The sequence below is a fragment of the Tachyglossus aculeatus genome, chromosome 4 (genome assembly GCF_015852505.1).
Source record: "Tachyglossus aculeatus isolate mTacAcu1 chromosome 4, mTacAcu1.pri, whole genome shotgun sequence".
NCBI classification, from domain to species: Eukaryota; Metazoa; Chordata; class Mammalia; order Monotremata; family Tachyglossidae; genus Tachyglossus; species Tachyglossus aculeatus.
Genome location: NC_052069.1, coordinates 1,074,865 through 1,102,563, shown reverse-complemented (window position 1 = coordinate 1,102,563; position 27,699 = coordinate 1,074,865). Strand labels below are relative to the sequence as shown.

General features: G+C 47.8%; 1 protein-coding gene across 2 annotated transcripts in view; it reads right to left on the bottom strand.

The window, feature by feature from the left end:
• FAM193A (family with sequence similarity 193 member A) overlaps positions 1-27,699 on the bottom strand; it is a 252,759-nt gene that overhangs the window by 118,732 nt on the left and 106,328 nt on the right. For both annotated transcript variants that reach the window (XM_038745554.1, XM_038745555.1), the window contains exon 6: positions 17,802-18,051. In XM_038745554.1, the coding sequence (XP_038601482.1) occupies positions 17,802-18,051 (250 nt within the window). The remainder of the gene's footprint in view (positions 1-17,801; positions 18,052-27,699) is intronic.

The window sequence follows — 27,699 nt, the reverse complement described above, 5'->3', positions numbered from 1 at the left end:
GTTCTAATCCCGGCTCCGCTGCTGATCGGCTGGGTGACCCTGGGCAGGTCACTTCACTTCTCTGGGCCTCAGTGACCTCATCTGGAAAATGGGGATGAGGACTGGGAGCCCCACGTGGGACAACCTGATTACCTTGTACCTACCCCAGCGCTTAGGACAGGGCTTGGCACATAGTAAGCGCTTAACAAATACCAACGTTATTATTATTACGCCAAAAGAGAGGGGATAATTGGCGACTGAATTTCCCACCTCCCCAGTCGGGGGCTGCTTAGCCGGCTGACGCTCGTGCCCTGCCGGTTTTTATGATTCATTCATTCAGCCGGATTTATTGAGCGCTTACTGTGTGCAGAGCACTGTACTAAGCGCTTGGGAAGTACAAATTGGCAACATGTAGAGACAGTCCCTACCCAACAGTGGGCTCACAGTCTAGAAGATGGTACTAAGATCACAGTGTCGCTTAATGGATGGAGCCTGGGCTTGGGAGTCAGAGGTCGTGGGTTCTAATCCCGGCTCTGCCACTTGTCAGCTGGGTGATTTTCCCAGGCCTTCCCAGACTGAGCCCCCTCCTTCCTCTCCCCCTCCGCCCCGCCTTACCTCCTTCCCCTCCCCACAGCACCTGGATATACGGATATATGTTTGTACGGATTTATTCAGCGCTTAGAACAGTGCTTTGCACACAGTAAGCGCTTAATAAATACCATCATTATTATTATTATTGTTGGTATTGGTTAAGCGCTTACTATGTGCAAAGCACTGTTCTAAGCGCCGGGGAGGTTACAAGGTGATCAGCTTGTCCCACGGGGGGCTCACAGTCTTCATCTCCATTTTCCCGATGAGGGAACTGAGGCACAGAGAAGTTCAGTGTTTATTGAGTACTCTATTTATTTATTTTACTTGTACATACTGATTCTATTTATTTTATTTTGTGAATATGTTTGGTTTTGTTCTCCGTCTCCCCCTTCTAGACTGTGAGCCCACTGTTGGGTAGGGACTGTCTCTATATGTTGCCCGCTTGTACTTCCCAAGCGCTTAGTCCAGTGCTCTGCACACAGTAAGCGCTCAATAAATACGATTGATTGATTGCTTGATTCTAGACTGTGAGCCCACTGTTGGGTAGGGACCGTCTCTTTATGTTGCCAACTTGTACTTCCCAAGCGCTCTGCATACAGTAAGCGCTCAATAAACACGGTTGAATGAATGAATGAATAATAATAATAATAATGATAGCATTTATTAAGCGCTTACTATGTGCAAAGCACTGTTCTAAGAGCTGGGGGGTTACAAGGTGATCAGGTTGTCCCACGGGGGGCTCACAGTCTTCATCCCCATTTTACAGATGAGGAAACTGGGGCCCAGAGAAGTTAAGTGACTTGCCCAAAGTCGCACAGCTGACAGTTGGCAGAGCCCAGGATTTGAACCCACGACCTCTGACTCCAAAGCCCGGGCTCCTTCCACTGAGCCACGCTGCTTCTCTATGTCAGGCACAGATAGGATGAAATAGAAAGAAATAGGATGAAATAGGATGAATAGGAAGAATGAAAGTGACTTGCCCAAAGTCACCCAGCTGACAATTGGCGGAGCCGCGATTTGAACCCATGACCTCTGACTCCAAAGCCCGGGCTCTTTCCACTGAGCCACGCTGCTTCTCTGCGGTTGCCCCCTACAAACCGGCCTGCAAGTGGACGCCGTCGCTTGGAGGTTTTAAACGAGGCAAGAAACCCGCGGACCCTCTTCGTGTGCTGGAAGCGCTTAGTACAGTGCTCTGCACACAGTAAGCGCTCAATAAATACGACTGATGATGATGAGGGAAGGTGCAACTCCCCCAATCGCGATTCCTCTCGACAAGCTCCCGGAAGCCCTCCGCTTCCAACGGGCATCATTCCCACGCAGCCGTGGCTCAATGGAAAGAGCCCGGGCTTTGGAGTCAGAGGTCATGGGTTCAAATCCCGGCTCCTCCCCACGTCTGCTGTGTGACCTTGGGCAAGTCACTCCACTTCTCTGAGCCTCAGTCCCCTCACCTGGAAAATGGGGATGGACTGTGAGCCCCACGTGGGACAACCTGATCGCGTTATATCCCCCCGGCGCTCTGCACGGAGTAAGCGCTTAACAAATGCCATCATTACCATCATTATCATCATCATCAATTGTATTTATTGAGCGCTTACTGTGTGCACAGCACTGTACTAAGCGCTTGGGAAGTATTATTATTATTATTATTAATAATAAGAGGAGCAGCGTGGCTCAGTGGAAAGAGCCCGGGCTTTGGAGTCAGAGGTCATGGGTTCGACTCCCGACTCCGCCACATGTCTGCTGTGTGATCTTGGGCAAGTCACTTAACTTCTCTGGGCCTCAGTTACCTCACCTGTAAAATGGGGATTAAGACTGTGAGCCCCACATGGGACAACCTGATCAGCCTGTATCCTCCCCAGCGCTTAGAACAGTGCTTTGCACAAAGTAAGCGCTTAGCAAATGCCAATTATTATTATTATTGTTATTGTTATTAATAATAATTATTATTATTATTATTCCAGAAGGTGCTAACTTTTGTCCTACTGATAAAATGATACGGCAGACCGTCTCCACTTACCTCTCCGGTCTAACACGGTATGGTCGCCCGCCAACATATAGAGACGGTCCCTACCCAACAGCGGGCTCACAAATATTAAGAATTAATCGAGAAGCAGCGGGACAGGTGAGAGACCACAGGTCTTTCAGTCGTATTTACTGAGCGCTTACTGTGTGCAGGGCACTGTACTAAGCGCTTGGGAAGTACAAGTAGGGAACACCAGCGCTCAGAACAGTGCTTTGCACTTAGTAAGTGCTTAATAAATGCCATCATCATTATTATTATTATTATACTAGAGACGGTTCCTACCCAACAACGGGCTCACAGTCTAGAAGGGGGAGACGGACGGCAAAGCAAAACATGCAGACAGGTTTCAAAATCGTCAGAATTAAACAGAATTAAAGTTGTACGCACAGCTCTTTTTGATACTGTGGCTCAGTGGAAAGAGCCCGGGCTTTGGAGTCAGAGGTCATGGGTTCAAACCCCGGCTCCGCCGATTGTCAGCTGGGTGACTTTGGGCAAGTCACTGCACTTCTCTGGGCCTCAGTTCCCTCATCTGGAAAATGGGATGAAGACTGTGAGCCCCCCGTGGGACACCCTGATCACCTTGTAACCTCCCCAGCGCTGTATATATGTTTGTACATATTTATTACTCTATTTATTTATCTTACTTATACATACCTATTCTATTTATTTTATTTTGTCAGTATGTTTGGTTTTGTTCTCCGTCTCCCCCTTCTAGACTGTGAGCCCGCTGTTGGGTAGGGACTGTATGTGTTGCCGACTTGTACTTCCCAAGCGCTTAGTACAGTGCTCTGCACACAGTAAGCGCTCAATAAATATGACTGATTGGTTAGAACAGTGCTTTGCACATAGTAAGCGCTTAATAAATGCCGTCATCATCAAGGGAGTGATTCGTGGGTCGAAGAGATCCATTTGGGCTGAATGACCCCATTTCCTCCTCACCCCACAACCTAAAACTAGGCCACATTTCTTACTTAAAATGAGCCTTTCTTGAAACATTACTTCTACTTCTGAACTGCCACCCATAGGTCTCCATCCTCCACCACCTCATTCATTCATTCATTCAGTCGCATTTATTGAGCGCTTACTGTGTGCAGAGCACTGTACTAAGCGCTTGGGAAGTCCAAGTTGGCAACATATAGAGACGGTCCCTACCCAACGGTGGGCTCACAGTCTAGAATGTGACCTCAGAGACATTTTTGCCAAGAGCCCCTGGACTCTCCTTGCCATTAACCTCTTCGCTTTGATTCGACTGACCTGAGGACAATTCCTCCTTCTGCCTACTTTATGGTCACTTCTGCTTGTTAATTGTTAACTGCTCTCTGTGATGTCATCGTCTGCTTATTTTATTATTCCCATCGAATGCTAATTGTTAACGTCTCTCGATGTCATCACCTGCTTATCATCATCATCAATCGTATTTATTGAGCGCTTACTGTGTGCAGAGCACTGTACTAAGCGCTTGAGAAGTACAAATTGGCAACATACAGAGACAGTGTCTACCCAACAGTGGGCTCACAGTCTAAAAGGGGGAGAAAAAACCAAATATACTAACAAAATAAAATTAATAGAATAGATACGTACAAGTAAAATAGAGTAATAAATATGTACAAACATATATACATATATACAGGTGCTCATCCACATGTTTTCTTCTGTTCATTCATTCATTCAATTGTATTTATTGAGCGCTTACTGTGTGCAGAGCACTGTACTAAGCACTTGGGAAGTACAAGTTGGCAACATATAGAGACGGTCTGTTGTCTGTCTCCCCCTTCTATAATAATAATACTAATGATATTGGCATTTATTAAGCGCTTACTATGTGCAAGGCACTGTTCTAAGCGCTGGGGAGGTGACAAGGTGATCAGGTTGTCCCACGGGGGGGCTTACAGTCTTAATCCCCATTTTACAGATGAGGGAACTGAGGCCCAGAGAAGTGAAGTGACTTGCCCAAAGTCGCACAGCTGACAAGTGGCGGAGCCGGGATTTGAACCCATGACCTCTGACTCCAAAGCCTGGGCTCTTTCCACTGAGCCACGCTGCTTCTCTCAAAGCCCGTTGTTGGGTAGGGACCGTCTCTATGTGTTGCCAACTTGTACTTCCCAAGCGCTCAGTACAGTGCTTTGCACACAGTAAGCGCTCAATAAATACGATTGAATGAATGAATGAATGAATATGGGCGGTATCGCCTAAGTAAGTCATTCTTTTCTAATGTCCAAGCCAGGCCAAATTCAGTTGAAATGAAAAAGGCCAATAATAATGATGGCATTTGTTAAGCGAGCAGCGTTCTAAGCGCTGGGGTAGACACAAGGTGATCAGGTTGTCCCCCGTGGGGCTCACAGACATAATCTCCATTTGACAGATGAGGTAACTGAGGCACAGAGAAGTGAAGTGACTTGCCCAAAGTCACACAGCTGGTAAGTGGCGAAGATGGGATTAGAACCCACCTGATCGACAACAGGAACGTTAATAGCAATGATGACAGTGACGGTATTCATTATTATTAATAATAATAACAATAACAATGATAATTGTGGTGGAGAAGCACCATGGTTCATTGGAAAGAGCACAGGCTTCGGAGTCAGAGGTCATGGGTTCAAATCCCAGCTCCACCGATTGTCAGCTGTGTTACTTTGGGCAAGTCACTTCACTTCTCTGGGCCTCAGTTCCCTCATCTGGAAAATGGGGATTAGGACTGTGAGCCTCATGTGGGACAACTTGATCACCTTGTATCCTCCCCAGCGCTTAGAACGGTGCTCTGCACATAGTCTAGAAGGGGGAGACAGGCAACACAACAAAATACATTAACAAAATAAAATAAATAGAATAGTAAATATATGCAAGTAAGATAGAGTAATAAATCTGTCCAAACATATATACAGGTGCTGTGGGGAAGGGAAGGAGGTAGGACGGGGAGATGGGGAGGGGAGAGGAAGGAAGTGGCTCCGACTGGGAAGGCCTCCTCTGAGTATTTAACTCTTTTTTTCCCCTCCCTCTTTTTTTTGTGGCATTTGTTAAGCACACACTATGTACTAAGCGCTGGGTTGGATGTGAGCCCGTTGTTGGGTACGGACCATCTCTATATGTTGCCAACTGTACTTCCCAAGCGCTTAGTACAGTGCTCTGAACACAGTAAGCGCTCAATAAATACGACTGAATGAGTGAATGAAGACAAGATAATCAGACTGGACACAGTCCCTTTCGCACATGGGGCTCCCAGTCTTAATCCCCATTTTACAGATGAGGAAATCGAGGCCCAGAGATAATAATAATAATGTCGGTATTTGTGAAGCGCTTACTATATGCCAAGCCCTGTTCTAAGCGCTGGGGTAGATACAAGGTCATCAAGTTGTGCTGTTTCTTATGCTTTTCTTTTAGCCTTCACCGGGCCCCGATCAGGGGCAAGTTGAAGAGAAAAAAAAAAAAACCACACAAATTGGTCCCGTGTTTTTGATAAAATTTGGTGGGAGAGAATTTTATTGTTTTCTCCCAATCACTTAGTTCAGTGCTCTGTAGGAGCTCCAAAATGCTGTGGGTAAAATTAGCTAAGCCCTGTGCTGTTTCTTATGCTTTTCTTTTAGCCTTCCCCGGGCCACGATCAGGGGCAAGTTGAAAAGGAAAAAAAACCACACAAATTGGTCCCGTGTTTTTGATCAAATTTGGTGGGAGAGAATTTTATCGTATTCTCCCAATCATTTAGTGCAGTGCTCTGTAGGAGCTCCAAAATGCTGTGGGTAAATTAGCTAAGCCCTGTGCTGTTTCTTATGCTTTTCTTTTAGCCTTCCCCGGGCCACGATCAGGGGCAAGTTGAAAAGGAAAAAAAACCACACAAATTGGTCCCGTGTTTTTGATCAAATTTGGTGGGAGAGAATTTTCTCGTATTCTTCCAATCATTTAGCTCAGTGCTCTGTAGGAGCTCCAAAATGCTGTGGGTAAATTAGCCAAGCCGATGCTGTATCTTATGCTTTCCTTTTAGCCTTCACCGGGCCACGATCAGGAGCAAGTTGAAGAGAAAAAAAAACACACAAATTGGTCCCGTGTTTTTGATCAAATTTGGTGGGAGAGAATTTTATCCTATTCTCCCAATCATTTAGTTCAGTGCTCTGTAGAAGCTCCAAAATGCTGAGGGTAAATTAGCTAAATTAGCACCAGATCATCTTGTGTCTACCTCAGCGCGGCTCAGTGGAAAGAGCCCGGGCTTTGGAGTCAGTGGTCATGGGTTCAAATCCCGGCTCCGCCAACTGTCAGCTGTGTGACTTTGGGCAAGTCACTTCACTTCTCTGGGCCTCAGTGACCTCATCTGGAAAATGGGGATTAAGACTGTGAGCCCCCCGTGGGACACCCTGATCACCGTGTAACCTCCCCGGTGCTTAGAACAGTGCTTTGCACATAGTAAGCGCTTAACAAATACCATTTAAAAAAAAACAACAACCAGGAAAGCTTCAAGGCCACAATGAAGAGAAATTGTAGCGAGTAACCACCATATGGTAATAATTACAATAATCACGGTATTTACTGAGTGTCTATTATCTACTGGAGCCCTGTGCTATTTACGTCAGGGAAGCTTTGTGTTGCCAGTGAGGATATTTACTCTCCATCCCCCCCACCTTACCTCCTTCCCTTCCCCACAGCATATACATATATGTATATATGTTTGCACATATTCATTACTCTATTTATTTATTTATTTTGCTTGTACATATCTATTCTATTTATTTTATTTTGTTAGTATGTTTGGTTTTGTTCTCTGTCTCCCCCTTTTAGACTGTGAGCCCACTGTTGGGTAGGGACTGTCTCTATATGTTGCCAACTTGTACTTCCCAAGCGCTTAGTACAGTGCTCTGCACATAGTGAGCGCTCAATAAATACGATTGATGATGATGATGATATTTGATCCGGTTTGATGATGTAGGTCTGGATGGGATTAATCAGCCGACACTTCCACGCACGCCCCTCTACTCCGGGCACCCAAATGGCCCCCTCCCTGTAAACTGGACCCTCCCAGGCGCTTCGCACAGCGTTCTGCACACAGTAAGCGCTTAATTTACGCCACAGCTTGCCTCCTCCGGGCCGATTTTGGGTCCTCGGTCTCTAGGAAGAGGAGCCCGGGGCTGTGAGCTGGACGTCTGGCCACTTTGGGCGCCGCCTCCACCAAACCTCACTTGTGATGCGGCAGAGAGAGTCAGCTGGGATGATAATGATCGTACTTGTTAATAATAATAATAATAATAATAATGGCATTTATTAAGCGCTTACTATGTGCAAAGCACTGTTCTAAGCGCTGGGGAGGTTACAAAGTGATCAGGTTGTCCCACAGGGGGCTCACAGTCTTCATCCCCATTTGACAGATGAGGGAACTGAGGCACGGAGAAGTGAAGTGACTTGCCCAAAGTCACCCAGCTGACTAGTGGCAGAGCCGGGATTGGAACCCATGACCTCCGACTCCCAAGCCCAGGCTCTTTCCACTGAGCCACGCTGCTTCTCTGGTGATGCGCTTACTAGGTGCCAAGCACTGTTCTAAGCGCTGGGAGAGAAGCATTCATTTATTCAATCGTATTTATTGAGCGCTTACGGTGTGCAGAGCACTGTACTAAGCGCTTGGGAGGTACAAGTTGGCAGCATAGAGAGACGGTCCCTACCCAACAGTGGGCTCACAGTCTCGAAGCTGCCTAGAAGTTAAGTGACTTCCCCAAGGTCACACAGCAGACGTGGCGGAGCCGGGACTTGCCCAAAGTCACACAGCTGACAAGCGGCGGAGCCGGGATTTGAACCCATGACCTCTGACTCCCAAGCCCGGGCTCTTTTCACTGAGCCACACTGTTTCTCACCTCGCTATTCCCATCCTCTCCATCCCCCTCATCTTACCTCCTTCCCTTCCCCACAGCACCTGTATATATGTTTGTGCATATTTATGACTCTATTCATTTATTTATTTTACTTGTACATATCTATTCTATTTATTTTATTTTGTTAGTATGTTTGGTTTTGTTCTCTGTCTCCCCCTTTTAGACTGTGAGCCCACTGTTGGGTAGGGACTGGCTCTATATGTTGCCAACTTGGACTTTCCAAGCGCTTAGTACAGTGCTCTGCACACAGTAAGCGCTCAGTAAATACGATTGATTGATTGATTGATTGACTCCAACCTAGCCCGCCCCACGTCATTCCTCTGATGCTAACCTTCTCACTGTAGCTCCGTCTCGTCTTTCTGGCCGCCAACCTCTCACCCACGTCCTACCTCCGGCCTGGAACGCCCTCCCTCCTCGTAGCAGACGGGTAATTGCTCTCCGCCACTTCAAAAACTTACTGGACGCCCATTTCCTCCAAGAAGCCTTCCTTGACTGTGCCCTCCTCTCCTCTTCTCCCCGGCTTTTACTTTGCTCCTTCATTCATCCTCCCTCCCATCCCCACAGCACTTCTGGATATATCTGTAGTTTACCTATCTATTTATCTATCCATTTAATTATATCAAGCGCTTAGTACAGTGCTCTGCACACAGTAAGCGCTCAATAAATACAATTGATTGATTATATTAATGTCTGTCTCTCCCTCTAGACTGTGTGCTCGTTGTGGACAGGAAAGTGTCTGTTGTCACACTGTACTCTCCCAAGTGCTTAATAATAATAATAATAATGATAGCATTTATTAAGCACTTACTATGTGCCAAGCACTGTTCTAAGCGCTGGGGAGGTTACAAGGTGATCAGGTTGTCCCCCAGGGGGGGCTCACAGTCTTCACCCCCATTTTATAGATGAGGGAACTGAGGCACGGAGAAGTGAAGTGACTTGCCCAAAGTCACACAGCTGACAAGTGGAGGAGCCAAGATTTGAACCCATGACCTCTGACTCCAAAGCCCGGGCTCTTTCCACTGAGCCACCTGCTTCTCAGTGCTCTGCACACAGTAAGCGCTCAATAAATAATAATAATGGCATTTATCAAGCGCCTACTATGTGCAAAGCACTGTTCTAAACACTGGGGAGGTTACAAGGTGCTCAGGTTGTCCCACGGGGGCTCACATTCTTAATCCCCATTTTACAGATGAGGTAGCTGAGGCTCAGAGAATAATAATAATAATGATGGCATTTATTAAGCGCTTACTATGCGCAAAGCACTGTTCTAAGTGCCGGGGAGGTTACAAGGTTATCAGGTTGTCCCACGGGGGGCTCACAGTCTTCATCCCCATTTTACAGATGAGGTAAAAGTCTCAGAGAATAATAATAATAATGATGGCATTTATTAAGCGCTTACTATGTGCAAAGCACTGTTCTAAGCACTGGGAAGGTTACAAGGGGATCAGGTTGTCCCCCAGGGGGCTCACAGTCTTAATCCCCATTTTACAGATGAGGTCACTGAGGCGCAGAGGAGTTAAGTGACTTGCCCAAAGTCACACAGCTGACAATCGACAGAGCCAGGATTTGAACCCATGACCTTTGACTCCAAAGCCCAGGCGCTTTCCACTGAGCCACGCAACTTTTCTAGGCTGGAGACTAGGGCTGAATGAATGAATTAACAGGCACAGACACTGGTGGGCTGCTAACCAAGGGGGCCAGCATCAGCTGGATAATAATAATAACAATAAAAATGATGGTATTTGTTAAGCGCTTACTACGTGCAAAGCACTGTTCTAAGCGCTGGGGAGATACAAGGTGATCAGATTGTCCCACGTGGGGCTCACGGTCTTCATCCCCACTTTACAGATGAGGGAACCGAGGCCCAGAGAAGTGAAGTGACTTGCCCAAAGTCACTAAGCTGACAATTGGTGGAGTCGGAAATCGAACCCATGACCTCTGACTCCAAAGCCCGGGCTCTTTCCACTGAGCCACGCTGCTTCTCCATGCCAGTCGAAAATTACTCAGTGAGTGACCGAAGGAGGCATGGCACGCTACTACTGGTCCCAGTTACCGCCATTCCACATTCAACCGTATTTATTGAGCGCTTACTATGTGCAGAGCACTGTACTAAGCACTTGGGAAGTACAAGTTGGCAACATATAGAGATGGTCCCTACCCAACAGCGGGCTCACAGTCTAGAAGGGGGAGACAGAGAACAAAACAAAACAAGTAGAATAAATATGTACAAGTAAAATAAATCTCCTGGAGTAACAATAATAACTGTGCCATTCACTAAGCGCTTACTATGTTCCAGGCACTGTACTAAGCGCTGGGGTGGATTCAAGCAAATCGGGTTGGACACAGTTCCTTTTCCACATGAGGCTCGCAATCTCGATCCCCATTTTACAGATGAGGTCGCTGAGGCACGGAGACGTAAAGTGACTTGCTCACGGTCGCAGAGCAGATGAGTGGCGGAACCGGGATTTGAACTCATGACCCTCTGATTCCCAGGCCTATGTCCTAGCCACAACACCATGCTGCGTCTCCTGGAAAATTCCACTTGTTCCGTTACTGTGGAACTTATGACAACCAGTGTGGATTAATACACTTTGATGCTAGACAACGGAAATCCAAAATTCTGCCCTTCGTTCGTTCAATCAATCAATCGTATTTATTGATCGCTTACTGTGTGCACAGCACTGTACTAAGCGCTTGGGAACTACAAGCTGGCAACATATAGAGACAGTCCCTACCCAACAGTGGGCTCACAGTCATTTGGGCACTTTGTTCTTGGACCTTATTGCAGGTTGCTAGTCCCAGAGAAACAAAATAATTGTGGTAGTCATTAAGTGCTTACTATGTGCCAACACCTATAATAATAATAATGATGGCATTTATTAAGCGCTTACTATGTGCCAAGCACTGTTCTAAGTGCTGGGGAGGTTACAAGGTGATCAGGTTGTCCCACGGGGAGCTCACAGTCTTAATCCCCATTTTACAGATGAGGTCATTGAGGCACAGAGAAGTTAAGTGACTTCCCCAAAGACACAGAGCTGACAAGTGGTGGAGCTGGGATTTGAACCCATAATGACAATCAAATTAATGATGGCTTTTATTATGCGCTTACTATGTGCCAAGCACTGTTCTAAGTACGGGGGAGGTTACAAGGTGATCTGATTGTCGAATGGAGGGCTCACAGTCTTAATCCCCATTTTACAGATGAGGTCACTGAGGCACAGAGAAGTGAAGTGACTTGCCCAAAGACACACAGCTGACAATTGGCGGAGCCAGGATTTGAACCCATAATGATAATAATAATAACAATAATAATAATAATAGCATTTATTAAGCACTTACTATGTGCCAAGCACTGTTCTAAGCACTGGGGAGGTTCCAAGGTGATCAGGTTGTCCCACGGGGGGCTCACAGTCTTAATCCCCATTTTACAGATGAGGTCACTGAGGCCCAGAGAAGTGAAGTGACTTGCCCAAAGTCACACAGCTGACAATTGGCGGAGCCGGGATTTGAACCCATAATGATAATCATAATAATGATGGCATTTATTAAGCGCTTACTATGTGCCAAGCACTGTTCTAAGCACTGGGGAGGTTACAAGGTGATCAGGTTGTCCCACGGGGGGCTCACAGTCTTAATCCCCATTTTCCAGATGAGGTCACTGAGGCCCAGAGAAGTGAAGTGACTTGCCCAAAGTCACACAGCTGACAGTTGGCGGAGCCGGGATTTGAACCCATGACCACTGACTCCAAAGCCCGGGCTCTTTCCACTGAGCCGCGCTGAGGTAGACACAAGATGATCTGGTGTCATATGGGGCTCACACGCAGGAAGGAGCCCGGGTATTGAATTCCCCTTTTGCAGATGATGATGATGATGGCATTTGCTAAGCGCTTACTATGTGCAAAGCACTGTTCTAAGCGCTGGGGGGGGGGTACAAGGTGATCAGGTTGTCCCACGTGGGGCTCACATTCTTAATCCCCATTTTCCAGATGAGGGAACTGAGGCCCAAAGTCACACAGCTGACAACTGGCGGAGCCGGGATTTGAACCCATGACCTCCGACTCCAAAGCCCGGGATCTTTCCACTGAGCCACGCTGCTTCTCGTACTGAGCCATGCTGCTTCTCATGCTGCAGATGTGGTAACTGAGGCACAAAGAAGTTAAGTGGCTTGCCCAAGTGCACTCAGGAGACGATCACTCATCCTATCCTCCCTTCAAGGCCCTACTGAGAGCTCACCTCCTCCAGGAGGCCTTCCCACACTGAGCCCCCTCCTTCCGCTCCCCCTCCTTCCCTTTTCCATCCCCCCCGCCTTACCTCCTTCCCTTCCCTACAGCACCTTTATATATGTTTGCACATATTTATTACTCTATTTATTGATTTATTTTACTTGTACCTATCTATTCTATTTATTTTATTTTGTTAATAAGTTCTGTTTTGTTGCCTGTCTCCCCCTTCTAGACTGTGAGCCCACTGTTGGGTAGGGACCGCCTCTATATGTTGCCAACTTGGACTTCCCAAGCGCTTAGTACAGTGCTCTGCACACAGTAAGTGCTCAATAAATACGATTGAAAGAATGAATGAATATATATATATATATTTATATATGTTTGTACGTATTTATTACCCTATTTTACTTGTACATATTTATTCTATTTATTTTATTTTGTTTAATATGTTTTGTTGTCTGTTTCCCCCTTCTAGACTGTGAGCCCACTGTTGGGTAGGGACCGTCTCTATATGTTGCCAACTTGGACTTTCCAAGTGCTTAGTACAGTGCTCTGAACACAGTAAGTACTCAATAAATACGATTGAATGAATGAATGAATGAATATATACATGTATATATGTTTGTACGTATTTATTACCCTATTTTACTTGTACATATTTATTCTATTTATTTTATTTTGTTTAATATGTTTTGTTTTGTTGTCTGTCTCCCCCTTCTAGACTGTGAGCCCACTGTTGGGTAGGGCCCATCTCTAGATGTTGCCAACTTGGACTTCCCAAGCGCTTAGTACAGTGCTCTGCACACAGTAAGCGTTCAATAAGTACGAATGAATGAATGAACGAACCTGATCACCTTGTATCCACCCAGCACTTAGAAGAGTGCTTTGCACATAGTAAGCACTCAAATGCCACTGTTATTATTATTGTTATTATTATCAATGGTATTTATCGAAAGCTTACCATATGCAGAGCAGTGTACTAAGCGTTCGTGGCAGTACAACGTACCTAAGTCGGTAGGCCCATGCCCTGCCCACAGTGAGCTTAGAGTCTGGATGGGGAGACTCAGATGTTAAAATGAAGTAAATATTCTGACGTTAAAATGAAGTAAAAATGAGCACTGTACTAAGCGCTTGGGAAGTCCAAGTTGGCAACATCTAGAGACGGTACCTACCCAACAGCGGGCTCACAGTCTAGAAGGGGGAGACAGACAACAAAACCAAACATACTAACAAAATAAACTCAATAGAATAGGTCTGTACAAGTAAAATAAATAAATAGAGTAATAAATATGTACAAACATATATACATATATACAGTTAGTTAGCGGCAAGATACTTCACTAGCCACCGGGCCATCCTGCTCCTCAACTACAGGAGGAGGTTCAAAATCATCATCAACATCATCAATCGTATTTATTGAGCGCTTACTGTGTGCAGAGCACTGTACTAAGCGCTTGGGAAGTGCAAGTTGGCAACCTATAGAGACAGTCCCTACCCAAGAGTGGGCTCACAGTCTAAAAGGGGGAAAGGGTTCAAAATGCAACATGATGAAAATATTCAAAAGTCAATAATAATGACAGCATTTGTTAAGCACTTACTATGTGCCAGGCACTGTAATAATAATAAGAATGATGGCATTTGTTGAGTGCTTACTATGTGTGGAGCACTGTTCTAAGCGCTGGGGCGGAGGGGGATACAAGGTGATCCCCCTTTTAGACTGTGAGCCCACTGTTGGGTAGGGACCGTTTCTATATGTTGCCAACTTGTACATCCCAAGCGCTTAGTACAGTGCTCTGCACACAGTAAGCGCTCAATAAATGCGATTGATTGATTGATCAAGTTGTCCCACGGGGGGCTCACAGTCCTAACCCCCATTTTGCAGATGGGGTCACTGAGGCTCACAGAAGTTAAGTGACTTGCCCAAGGTCACGCAGCGGAATGGATTCAAGCTGATCGGGTCCCCCGTGGGACAACCTGATGACCCTGTATCTGCCCCAGCGCTTAGAACAGTGCTTGGCACATAGTAAGCGCTTAACAAATACCGACATTATCATCATTATTATTCTTCTTTGGGCCTCAGTTACCACATGTATAAAATGGGGATTGAGACAGTGAGCCCCACAGGGGACAGGGAACTGCGTCCGACCTGATTAGCTTGAATCCACCCCGGCACTTAGTACAGTGCCTGGCACATAGTAAGTGCTTAACAAATGCTGTCACTGTTATTGACTTTTGAATATTTTCATCATATTCATTCATTCAATCAATCGTATTTATTGAGCGCTTACTGTGTGCACAGCACTGTACTAAGCGCTTGACCGTATTTATTGAGCGCTTACTGCGTGCCTCCTCCTGTACCTGAGGAGCAGGAGGGCCTGGTGGCTAGAACAGGGCCTTGGGAGTCCGAAGGTTATGAGTTCGAATCCCAGCTCCGCCACCTGTCTGCTGTGTGACGTTGGGCGAGCCATTTAACTCCTCTGGGCCTCAGTTACCTCATCTGCAAAATGGGGATTTAGACTGGGAGCTCCATGTGGGACAGGGACTGTGCCCAACCCAATTTACTTGGGTCAACCCCAGTGCTTAGTACAGTGCCTGGCACATAGTGAGCGCTTCACAAATACCGCAACTATTTTTACTATTACAGCAGTCCAACTTGCCCCTGATTCCTTTGAGCAACCCTATCAACTGACAGGAGAAGCAGCGTGGCTCAGTGGAAAGAGCCCGGGCTTTGGTGTCAGACGTCGGGGGTTCGAATCCCGGCTCGGCCACATGTCTGCTGTGTGACCCTGGCCAAGTCACTTAACTTCTCTGAGCCTCAGTTACCTCATCTGTAAAATGGGGATTGACTGTGAGCCCCACGTGGGACAACTTAATGGCCTTGTATCCTCCCCAGCGCTTAGAACAGTGCTTTGCACATAGTAAGCGTTAACAAATGCCATCATTATTATTATTATTATACTAAAAGAAACTCTTTTCACTCAATCGTATTTATTGAGCGCTTACTGTGTGCAGAGCACTGGACTAAGCGCTTGGGAAGTCCAAGCTGGCAACATAGAGAGACGGTCCCTACCCGACAGCGGGCTCACAGTCTAGAAGGGGGAGACAGACAACAAAACAAAACAGATTAACAAAATAAAATAAATAGAATAAATATGTACAAGTAAAATCAATGAATACCGTTGATCTCCCAACGGCTTAGTACAGTGCTCTGTACAGAGTAAGAGCTCAACAAATACCGCTGTTTGAGGGGTTGATGCTTGCCTCCACCATTTCTTTCGCTTGTACGTTTTTACTTGTACGTATTTACTATTCTATTTATTTTGTTAATGATGTGCATTTAGCTTTAATTCTATTTGCTCTGACGACTTGACTTGTACTTCCTAAGCATTTAGTCCAGTGCTCTGCCCACAGTAAGCGCTCAATAAATATGACTGAATGAATGAATGAATCCCCCCTGTCGTCCCCCTCTCCATCTCCCTCATCTTACCTCCTTCCCTTCCCCACAGCACCTGTATATATGTATATATTTTTGTACATACCTTTTACTCTATTTATTTACTTATTTTACTTGTACATATCTATTCTATTTATTTTATTTTGTTAATATGTTTGGTTTTGTTGCCTGTCTCCCCCTTCTAGACTGTGAGCCCACTGTTGGGTAGGGACCGTCTCTATATGTTGCCAACTTGGACTTCCCAAGCGCTTAGTACAGTGCTCTGCACACAGTAAGTGCTCAATAAATACGGTTGATTGATTGATTGAACAGGTGCTGGCACACAGTAAGCGCTGAACGAATACCACACTTATTACAAATTATTTTTGATTACTGCATCAGCCTCCTCACTGTCCTCTCGGTCCCAGCCTCTTCACTCTGCCACGGGATTGTTTTTCTAAAGCATCGTTCCAAGTCGATCTCCCCATTCCTCAAAATCTTTCAACGCGAGCAGAAATTCCCGACCACTGGATTTAAGACACTCAGTCTACTCTCTCCCACCTACTTATCCTCTCTAATAATAATAGAAATGATAATGATGGCATTTGTTAAGCACTTACTATGTGCCAAGCACTGTTCCATTGTGGTGGGGTAGATACAAGGCAATAAGGTTGCCCCACGGGGGGCTCACAGTCTTCATCCCCATTTTACAGATGAGGGAACTGAGGCCCAGAGAAGTGAAGTGACTTGCCCAAAGTCACCCAGCTGACAAGTGGCGGAGCTGGGATTTGAACCCACGGCCTCTGACTCCAAAGCCCGGGCTCTTTTAAACTGTGAGCCCACTGCTGGGTAGGGACCGTCTCTATATGTTGCCAGCTTGTACTTCCCAAGCGCTTAGTCCAGTGCTCTGCACACAGTAAGTGCTCAATAAATACGATTGTTTGATTTATTGAATGACGGGTTCGAATCCTGTCCTCCGCCACATCTGCTGTGTGACCTTGGGCCAGTCACTTAACTAATATGAGCCTCAGTTCCTTCATTGGTAAAATGGGGATGAAGACAGTGAGCCCCACGTGGGACAACCTGATCACCTTGTGTCCCCCCCGGCACTTAGAACAGTTCTCTGCACATAGTAAGCACTTAACAAATGCCATTATAATTATTATTATTATATTATTATTATATGTTGCCAACTTGTACTTCCCAAGCACTTAGTCCAGTGCTCTGCACACAGTAAGCGCTCAATAAATACGATTGATTTGATTATTACAACCAGGTGGGACCTCTCTGGCTTCGGCCCCGACCAGGACACCGGAGGCGGGAGAAAGTCAGGGCGACGGGGCCCTGGCCCGAGGGGACCCCACGCCCTTCCCTCTGAGACTGTGAGCCCACTGTCTCTATATGTTGCCAACCTGTACTTCCCAAGCGCTTAGTACAGTGCTCTGCACACAGTAAACGCTCAATAAATATGATTGATTGATTGATTGACGTAACTAGGATGAAAGGCCCCCTGAAACCGGGGGGCCAGGGGAAGGGAACCTCCACAGCTTCCCGTCCCGGGCGGTTTCCACCTCGAGAACGGAACTCATCATCAATCGTATTTACTGAGTGCTTACTGTGTGCAGAGCACTGTACTAAGCGCTTAAAAGGAGGCGCAGTCCGGCCACCCCCCCGGGGGCCGCCTCGGGGGCGTTTGGGGCGCTTACCAGGGTGACGAGGAAAGTGCTGATTGTGCGTGCCGCCTGGCAGAGGGCCCCGTGCTCCTCCAGGAGGAGTGAGATGAACTGATGCGCCTGGGGAGGGCCCTGGATCATCGCCGCCGCCGCCGCCGCCGGGGACTGGACTTTGGAGCCCAGGGAGAAGTGTCTGAGGAGGCGGACTTTCATCTCCAGCACGTACTCCCTCGCTTGCTGCTCCAACCGCTGATAGAGCTGGTAGGGGTCTCGCTCGCAAAGCCTGCGGGTGGAGAACGACCTTTAGGAGGGACCGACGTCCGCGGCTGCACCTCTCCTCCTTCCCCCCCCGACCGCCCACGAGGAGCGGGTCGGCCGCCTGCGGTTTCCCCCGGCATTCATTCCTTCATTCAGTCGTCTTTATTGAGCGCTTACTGTGTGCAGAGCGCTGGACTAACCGCTTGGGAAGTACAGGTTGGCAACATATAGAGACGATCTCTCGCTCCATCCCTTCTCCCCTCCTTAACTTCCATCTTCAACCGCTCACTCTCCACTGGTTCCTTCCCCTCTGCCTTCAAACACGCCCATGTCTCTCCCATCCTAAAAAAACCCTCTCTTGACCCCACCTCACCTTCTAGTTATCGCCCCATATCCCTCCTACCATTCCTTTCCAAACTCCTTGAACAAGTCGTCTACACACACGGCCTCGAATTCCTCCACACCAACTCTCTCCTCGACCCCCTCCAGTCTGGCTTCCGTCCCCTACATTCCACGGAAACTGCCCTCTCAAAGGTCACCAATGACCTCCTGCTTGTCAAATCCAACGGCTCCTACTCTGTCCTAATCCTCCTCGACCTCTCAGCTGCCTTCGACACTGTGGCCCACCCCCTTCTCCTCAACACGCTATCTGACCTTGGCTTCACAGACTCCGTCCTCTCCCGGTTCTCCTCTTACCTCTCCAGTCGTTCTTTCTCAGTCTCTTTTGCAGGCTCCTCCTCCCCCTCCCATCCTCTTACTGTGGGGGTTCCCCAAGGTTCAGTGCTTGGTCCCCTTCTGTTCTCAATCTACACTCACTCCCTTGGTGACCTCATTCGCTCCCCCGGCTTCAACTATCATCTCTATGCTGATGACACCCAGCTCTCCATCTCTGCCCCTGCTCTCTCCCCCTCCCTCCAGGCTCGCATCTCCTACCTGCCTTCAGGACATCTCCATCTGGATGTCCGCCCGCCACCTCAAACTCAACATGTCCAAGACTGAACTCCTTGTCTTCCCTCCCAAACCCTGCCCTCTCCCTGACTTTCCCATCTCTGTTGACAGCACTACCATCCTTCCCGTCTCCCAAGCCCGCGACCTTGGTGTCATCCTCAACTCCGCTCTCTCGTTCACCCCTCACATCCAAGCCGTCACCAAAACCTGCCGGTCTCAGCTCCGCGACATCGCCAAGCTCCGCCCTTTCGTCTCCATCCCAACCGCTCCCCTGCTCATTCAAGCTCTCATCCTCTCCCGTCTGGACTACTGCATCAGCCTTCTCTCCGATCTCCCATCCTCGTGTCTCTCCCCACTTCAATCCATACTTCATGCTGCTGCCCGGATTATCTTTGTCTAGAAATGCTCTGGGCATGTTATTCCCCTCCTCAAAAACCTCCAATGGCTACCAATCAACCTGCGCATCAGGCAGAAACTCCTCACCCTGGGCTTCCAGGCTGTCTATCCATCCCCTCGCCCCCTCCTACCTCCCCTCACTTCTGTCCTTCTCCATCCCAGCCCGCACCCTCCGCTCCTCCGCCGCTAATCTCCTCACCGTGCCTCGCTCTCGCCTGTCCCGCCATCGACCCCCGGCCCACGTCATCCCCCGGGCCTGGAATGCCCTCCCTCTGCCCCTCCGCCAAGCTAGCTCTCTTCCTCCCTTCAAGGCCCTACTGAGAGCTCACCTCCTCCGGGAGGCCTTCCCACACTGAACCCCCTTTTTCCTCTCCTCCACCCCACAGCATCTGCATATATTTGTATAGATTTACTACTCTATTTATTTTACTTGTACAGGGAAGCCGCGTGGCTCAGTGGAAAGAGCCCGGGCTTGGGAGTCAGAGGTCATGAGTTCGAATCCCAGCTCTGCCAATTGTCAGCCGTGTGACTTTGGGCAAGTCACTTCACTTCTCTGTGCCTCAGTTACTTCATCTGTAAAATGGGGATTAAGACTGTGAGCCCCACGTGGGACAACCTGATCACCTTATTCATTCATTCAATTGCATTTACTGAGCGCTTACTGTGTGCAGAGCACTGTACTAAGCGCTTGCCTTACATCCTCCCCAGCGCTTAAAACAATGCTTGGCACACAGTAAGTGCTTAACAAATGCCATCATTATCATTATTATTGTTATAGTTAGTATTCTATTTATTTTGTTAATGATGTGCATACGGCTATAATTCTATTTGTTCTGACAATTTTGACACCTGTCTACATGTTTTGTTTCGTTGTCTCCCTCCCTCTTCTAGACTGTGAGCCCGCTGTTGGGTAGGGACCGTCTCTATATGTTGCCCACTTGTATTTCGCAAGTGCTTACTACAGTGTTCTGCACACATTAAGCGCTCAATAAATACAACTGAATAAATGAATGGATGAATGAACAAAAACCATCGTTATTATCATTATTACTATCAGCCTTCCAGCTCCGTGCCCCAGAAACACCTGCTCTTCTGGGACTGTGGCAGCCACCACCCAGATGGCGTTGGCCCTCTCCCCGCTCCTTGGTCAGACTGCTCCAAGAAATGGAAAAGCTCTGGAAGCAAGCCGATTCCCAGGAACCTCCGTAAATTCCAGCCTCTCTGGTCCACCGCGGCGCTGGGGGAGTTTAGAGGTGGTGGTCTTTCTCCATCTACTTTTTCTCTTGCCTGCAGCAGGCTTGAATTTCAGTACCGTACCCCTCACGGTCAGAAAGTCATATTATTAACCAACTAAATATCACAAAATTTCAGGCTAGATTTGGAAGAAGAGCGGGGAAAAAATAAACATATAGACTAGAGAAAGACTCAGGACTTTCTCCGGGAGTCGGAGAAATCGAAAACTAGTTGGCTAGTTTTAGTTCCTGAGATGGCCCTTGACCTAAATACTCAAGCATTTTCTACTTTATTCATTCATTCATTCAATCGTATTTACTGAGCGCTTACTGTGCGCAGGGCACTGTACTAAGCGCTTGGAAAATACAAGTTGGCAACATTTAGAGACGGTCCCTACCCAACAGCGGGCTCACAGTCTACTTTAATTATGACATTTGGAATTTAAGTGCCCAACTCAGTCGAAATAAACCACCCAAACACTATTCCGGAAACACCAACATTGAAAAGCGAGGAATTATCTTATTTTATACCTCTGAGGCAGCTTCAGGACAAGCAAAACGTTTGAACTAAACAATCCCTCTACACGCGAAAATCCAAGTGTTTTCTCTGATGACTTGGAAAACGGGCATCGATTTGCAACCACGCTTTCGGGGGCCAAAATACCGAGTCTGGTTCGTTACGGAAGCTGGATAAATTGGCTCAGAACAGGTCGGGATTTGTTACAGTCGGAGTCATACTGACACTTTAGCGGCCTAATGGGTGTTTTCACAAGAGGCTCGGACCGAACTGGGATACCGCTCAAAGCTACGCAGACATCGACCTAACTTGTTTGAAAATGAATTCTACAATACAGCAAAAAAAAAAGGAAATGGCATATGCTCTCCATCTAGAGACCATATGCCTTTTTTTTTTTTCCCATTCTTGGCAGTGGGCTGCAATTCTGTTTTTAAACCAACGAATTGGCTATTTTTAAGTATCGCTTTTGGAAAGCTTGCTCTTTCCTCACACTATTACCGCCACTGGCTCCCATCCCAGGAATGATTTTCATCACCTAAAGATGCTGGTTTTTATCGGAAAGAAAGGGGGATGTCTTAATGGGGGGAAGGAAGGGGTGTCGGAGGATGGCGGGGAAAATACGACATCGTAGTTCAACGTTCAAGTTCAACGTCCTCAACGGCGACGATGGGGCTCTGGCCCCATTCAAGCCCCGGGTCCTTTTCAATCAATCAATTAATCAATCGTATTTATTGAGCGCTTACTGTGTGCAGAGCACTGTACTAAGCGCTTGGGAAGTCCAAGTTGGCAACATATAGAGACGGTCCCTACCCAACAGTGGGCTCACAGTCTAAAAGGGGGAGACAGAGAACAAAACCAAACATACTAACAAAATAAAATAAATAGAATAGATTCGCCTCGGCGACGGGATTTGCTAAGCGCCCGCTCTCTGCCGAGCATCATGCGAAGGGGTGGGGGGAGGATGATAAGAGATGAGTCCAGTGCTTCGCACATAGTAAGCGCTTAACAAATTCCCTCATTATTATTTTCAAATGGAGCCCCTGCCCTCAAGGAGCTTTAAAAAATCGAGTAAGGGGAGACGGGGCATGCGTGCTTAGGAAATGAGATCAAGGCTCTCATGGGTGCTTAGAAAATCAGATCAAAGCTCTGATGAGAAGCAGCGGGGCTCAGTGGAAAAGAGCCCGGGCTTTGGAGTCAGAGGTCATGGGTTCAAATCCCGGCTCCGCCAATTGTCAGCTGTGTGACTTTGGGCAAGTAGCTTCACTTCTCTGGGCCTCAGTTCCCTCATCTGGAAAATGGGGATTAAGACTGTGAATCCCCCGTGGGACAACCCGATCACCTTGTAACCTCCCCAGCGCTTAGAACAGTGCTTTGTACATAGTAAGCGCTTAATAAATGCTATCATCATTATTATTATTATTAAAGCTCGAAGTCTCGGGGGCATTAATTAAATCTCTTCCTTCAAGGCCCTACTGAAAGCTCACCTCCTCCAGGAGGCCTTCCCAGACTGAGCCCCTTCCTTCCTCTCCCCCTCGTCCCCCTCTCCATCCCCTCCATCTTACCTCCTTCCCTTCCCCACAGCACCTGCATATATGTTTGTACATATTTATTACTCTATTTTACTTGTACATATCTATTCCATTTATTTTATTTTGTTAGTATGTTTGGTTTTGTTCTCTGTCTCCCCCTTCTAGACTGTGAGCCCACTGTTGGGTAGGGACCGTCTCTATATGTTGCCAGCTTGTACTTCCCATGCGCTTAGTACAGTGCTCTGCACACAGTAAGCGCTCAATAAATACGATTGATTGATTGATTGATTAAAATGAGGGAAATTTGGCTTACATTTCAAAACCGGACATACGGAGGGAGACACGAGAGGTAGGAGGGCTGGAATCAACCCAAACCCCTCTAGCGCTTCCGTTCTGAGGTCTCTCCGTCCTCGGCAGTGGCGGAGAGATGTGCTTTTGTGTCAGTATTCCTTTTTAACCCGAATCCGCTTTTGGGAAACGGCAGCCTGGCTGTCTCCCTCCTTAAGAGCGTCAGCTCCTCGTGGGCAAGAAACGGGCCTCGGACTGTTGCCGTACTTTCCCAACTGCTCAATTCCAGTTCCTCTGCCTGCCACGGGGGCCTTCCGGAAATACCCGCTCCCACTGGGGACGAGAAATAATAAGATTAATAGTAGTAGTAATAATAATAATGATGGCATTTATTAAGCGCTTACTATGTGCAAAGCACTGTTCTAAGCGCTGGGGAGGCTACAAGGTGATCAGGTGGTCCCACTGGGGGCTCACAGTCTTAATCCCCATTTTACAGATGAGGGAACTGAGGCACAGAGAAGTTAAGTGACTTGCCCAAAGTCACACAGCTGCCAATTGGTGGAGCCGCGATTTGAACCCATAACGTCTGACTCCAAAGCCCGGGCTCTTTCCACTGAGCCACGCTGCTTCACTTGTCAGCTGTGTGACTTTGGGCAAGTCACTTCACTTCTCTGGGCCTCAGTTCCCTCATATGGAAAAAGGGGGTGAAGACTGTGAGCTCCTCATGGGACAACCTGATTACCCTGGATCCCCCCCAGCGAACTGAATAGTGCTTGGCGCATAGTAAGCGCTTAAAAAATGCCATCAGTATTATTATTATTGTTATTAAACCACTTCTGGATTTTTACCAAGAAAACTCTTTGGATCCACTACTAGAATGACTGCAGACAGAGAGGGGGGAGAGATAATAACAATAATAAAGATGGCATTTATTAAGCACCTACTATGTGCAAAGTACTGTTCTAAGTGCTGGGGATTACAAGGTGATCAGGTTGTCCCACGAGGGGCTCACAGTCTTCATCCCCATTTTACAGATGAGGTAGCTGAGGACCAGAGAAGTGAAGCGACTTGCCCAAAGTCACACAGCTGACAACTGGCGGAGCGGAGATTTGAACCCATGACCTCTGACTCCAAAGCCCGGGCTCTTTCCACTGAGCCACGCTGCGTCTGGAAGCAGCATCTCTGGCTAACTGAGCCACTGAGCCAAAGATGAGTGTGTGGTGGCACTGTGGGCTGGAAACGACTCGATGGCATACGACAAGACAATGTGCCAGACGCTGTGCTAAGCGCTGGGTTGGATACAAGCAAACCTGGTTGAACATCTTGTACATATTTACTATTCTATTTATTTTGTTAATGATGTGCATTTAGCTTTGTTCTGACGACCTGACGTTTTGTTTTGTTCTCTGTCTCCCCCTTCTAGACTGTGAGCCCGCTGTCGGGTAGAGACCGTCTCTAGATGTTACCGACTTGTCCTTCCCAAGCGCTTAGTACGGTGCTCTGCACACAGTAAGCGCTCAATTAATACGACTGAGTGAACACAGTCCCTGTCCCACATGGGGCTCACAGTCTCAATCCCCATTTTACAGAGGAGGTCACTGAGGCACACAGAAGTGCAGGGACTTGCAGTGCAGTGCTTGCCAAATCCAACGGCTCCTACTCTGTCCTAATCCTCCTCGACCTCTCAGCTGCCTTCGACACTGTGGACCACCCCCTTCTCCTCAACACGCTATCTGACCTTGGCTTCACAGACTCCGTCCTCTCCTGGTTCTCCTCTTATCTCTCCGGTCGTTCTTTCTCAGTCTCTTTTGCAGGCTCCTCCTCCCCCTCCCATCCTCTTACTGTGGGGGTTCCCCAAGGTTCAGTGCTTGGTCCCCTTCTGTTCTCGATCTACACGCACTCCCTTGGTGACCTCATTCGCTCCCACGGCTTCAACTATCATCTCTACGCTGACGACACCCAGATCTCCATCTCTGCCCCTGCTCTCTCCCCCTCCCTCCAGGCTCGCATCTCCTCCTGCCTTCAGGACATCTCCATCTGGATGTCCGCCCGCCACCTAAAGCTCAACATGTCGAAGACTGAACTCCTTGTCTTCCCTCCCAAACCCTGCCCTCTCCCTGACCTTCCCATCTCTGTTGACGGCACTACCATCCTGCCCGTCTCCCAAGCCCGCAACCTTGGTGTCATCCTCGACTCCGCTCTCTCATTCACCCCTCACATCCAAGCCGTCACCAAAACCTGCCGGTCTCAGCTCCGCAACATTGCCAAGATCCGCCCTTTCCTCTTCATCCAAACGGCTACCCTGCTCGTTCAAGCTCTCATCCTATCCCGTCTGGACTACTGCACCGGCCTTCTCTCTGATCTCCCCTCCTCGTGTCTCTCTCCACTTCAATCCATACTTCACTCTGCTGCCCGGATTATCTTTGTCCAGAAACGCTCTGGGCACATTACTCCCCTCCTCAAAAATCTCCAGTGGCTACCAATCAATCTGCGCGTCAGGCAGAAACTCCTCACCCTGGGCTTCCAGGCTGTCCATCCATCCCCTGGCCCCCTCCTACCTCCCCTCCCTTCTGTCCTTCTCCAGCCCAGCCCGCACCCTCCGCTCCTCCACCGCTGATCTCCTCACCGTACCTCGCTCTCGCCTGTCCCGCCATCGACTCCCGGCCCACGTCATCCCCCGGGCCTGGAATGCCCCCAATCCCTCTGCCCCTCCGCCAAGCTCGCTCTCTTCCTCCCTTCAAGGCCCTGCTGAGCGCTCACCTCCTCCAGGAGGCCTTCCCAGACTGAGCCCCTTCCTTCCTCTCCCCCTCGTCCCCCTCTCCATCCCCCCATCTTACCTCCTTCCCTTCCCCACAGCACCTGTATATATGTATATATGTTTGTACATATTTTTTTACTCTATTTATTTATTTATTTATTTTACTTGTACATATCTATTCTATTTATTTTATTCTGTTAATATGTTTTGTTTTGTTCTCTGTCTCCCCCTTTTAGACTGTGAGCCCACTGTTGGGTAGGGACTGTCTATGTTGCCAATTTGTACTTCCCAAGTGCTTAGTACAGTGCTGTGCACATAGTAAGCGCTCAATAAATACGATTGAGGATGATGATGATGATGACTTGCCCAAGATCACAGAGCAGACAAGTGGCAGAGCCAGGATTAGAACCCACGACCTTCTAACTCCCAGGCCCGTGCTCTTTCCACTATGCCAAGCTGCTTCCCGTTTGTGAAGGGCTTACTATGTGCCAGGCACTGTACTGAGCACTGGGGTGGACACAGCAAATTAAGAATTATAATAATAATAATGGCATTTATTAAGCGCTTATTATGTGCAAAGCTAGGTGACAAGGTGATCAGGTTGTCCCACGGGGGGCTCACAGTCTTCATCCCCATTTTACAGATGAGGGAAATGAGGCACAGAGAAGTAAAGTGACTTGCCCAAAGTCACACAGCTGATAAGTGGCAGAGCCGGGATTTGAACTCATGACCTCTGACTCCAAAGCCCAGGCTCTTTCCACTGAGCCACGCTGCTTCTCTATTCCACTGGACGCAGTCCTTGTCCCATGTGGGCTTCATGGCTTCAATCCTCCTTTTCCAGATGAGGTAACTGAGGCCCAGAGAAGTGAATAATAATAATAATGATGGTATTTGTTAAGCGCTTTCTATGTGCAAAGCACTGTTCTAAGCGCTCGGGGTGGGGGGGGATAAAAGGTGATCGGGTTGTCCCACGTGGGGCTCACAGTCTTAATCCCCATTCTACAGATGAGGGAAATGAGGCCCAGAGAAGTGAAGTGGCTTGCCCAAAGTTACACAATAGGTAAATGGCAGATCCGGGATTAGAACCCGTGATCTCTGAGTCCCAGGCCCGGGCTCTATCCACTGCGCCAGACAGACAGAGTGTTCAATCAATCAATCAATCAATCGTATTTATTGAGCGCTTACTGTGTGCAAAGCACTGTACTAAGTGCTTGGGAAGTCCAAGTTGGCAACATATAGAGATGGTCCCTACCCAACAGTGGGCTCACAGTCTAGAATGGGGAGGCAGAGAACAAAACCAAACATACTAACAAAAAAAAATGAATAGAATAGTAAATATGTACAAGTAAAATAGAGTAATAAATATGTGCAAACATATATACAGGTGCTGTGGGGAGGGGAAGGAGGGAGGGCGGGGAAGGGAGGGGACGGGAAGAGGAAGGAGGGGGCTCAGTCTGGGAAGGCCTCATTCATTCATTCATTTAATCGTATTTATTGAATGGGAGCCGAGGCGGGATAGCGCTTTTTATTCATTCATTCTTTCATTCATTCAATCGTATTTATTGAGCGCTTACTGTGTGCAGAGCACTGCACTAAGCGCTTGGGAAGTCCAAGTTGGCAACATATAGAGATGGCCCCTACCCAACAGCGGGCTCACAGTCTAGAAGGGGGAGAAGGACAACAAGACAGAACATATTAGCAAAACAAAATAAATAGAATAAATATGTACAAGTAAAATAAACGGAGTAATAAATACATACAAACATATATACAGGTGCTGTGGGGACGGTAAGGAGGTAGGGCAGGGGGGTGGGGAGGGGAAGAGGAATGGGGGGGCTCAGTGTGGGAAGGCCTCCTGGAGGAGGTGAGCTCTCAGTAGGGCTTTGAAGGGAGGAAGAGAGCCAGCTTGGTGGATTCATTCATTCATTCAATCGTATTTACTGAGCGCTTACTGTGTGCAGCGCTTACTGTGTGCCGCGCACTGTACTAAGCGCTTGGGAAGTCC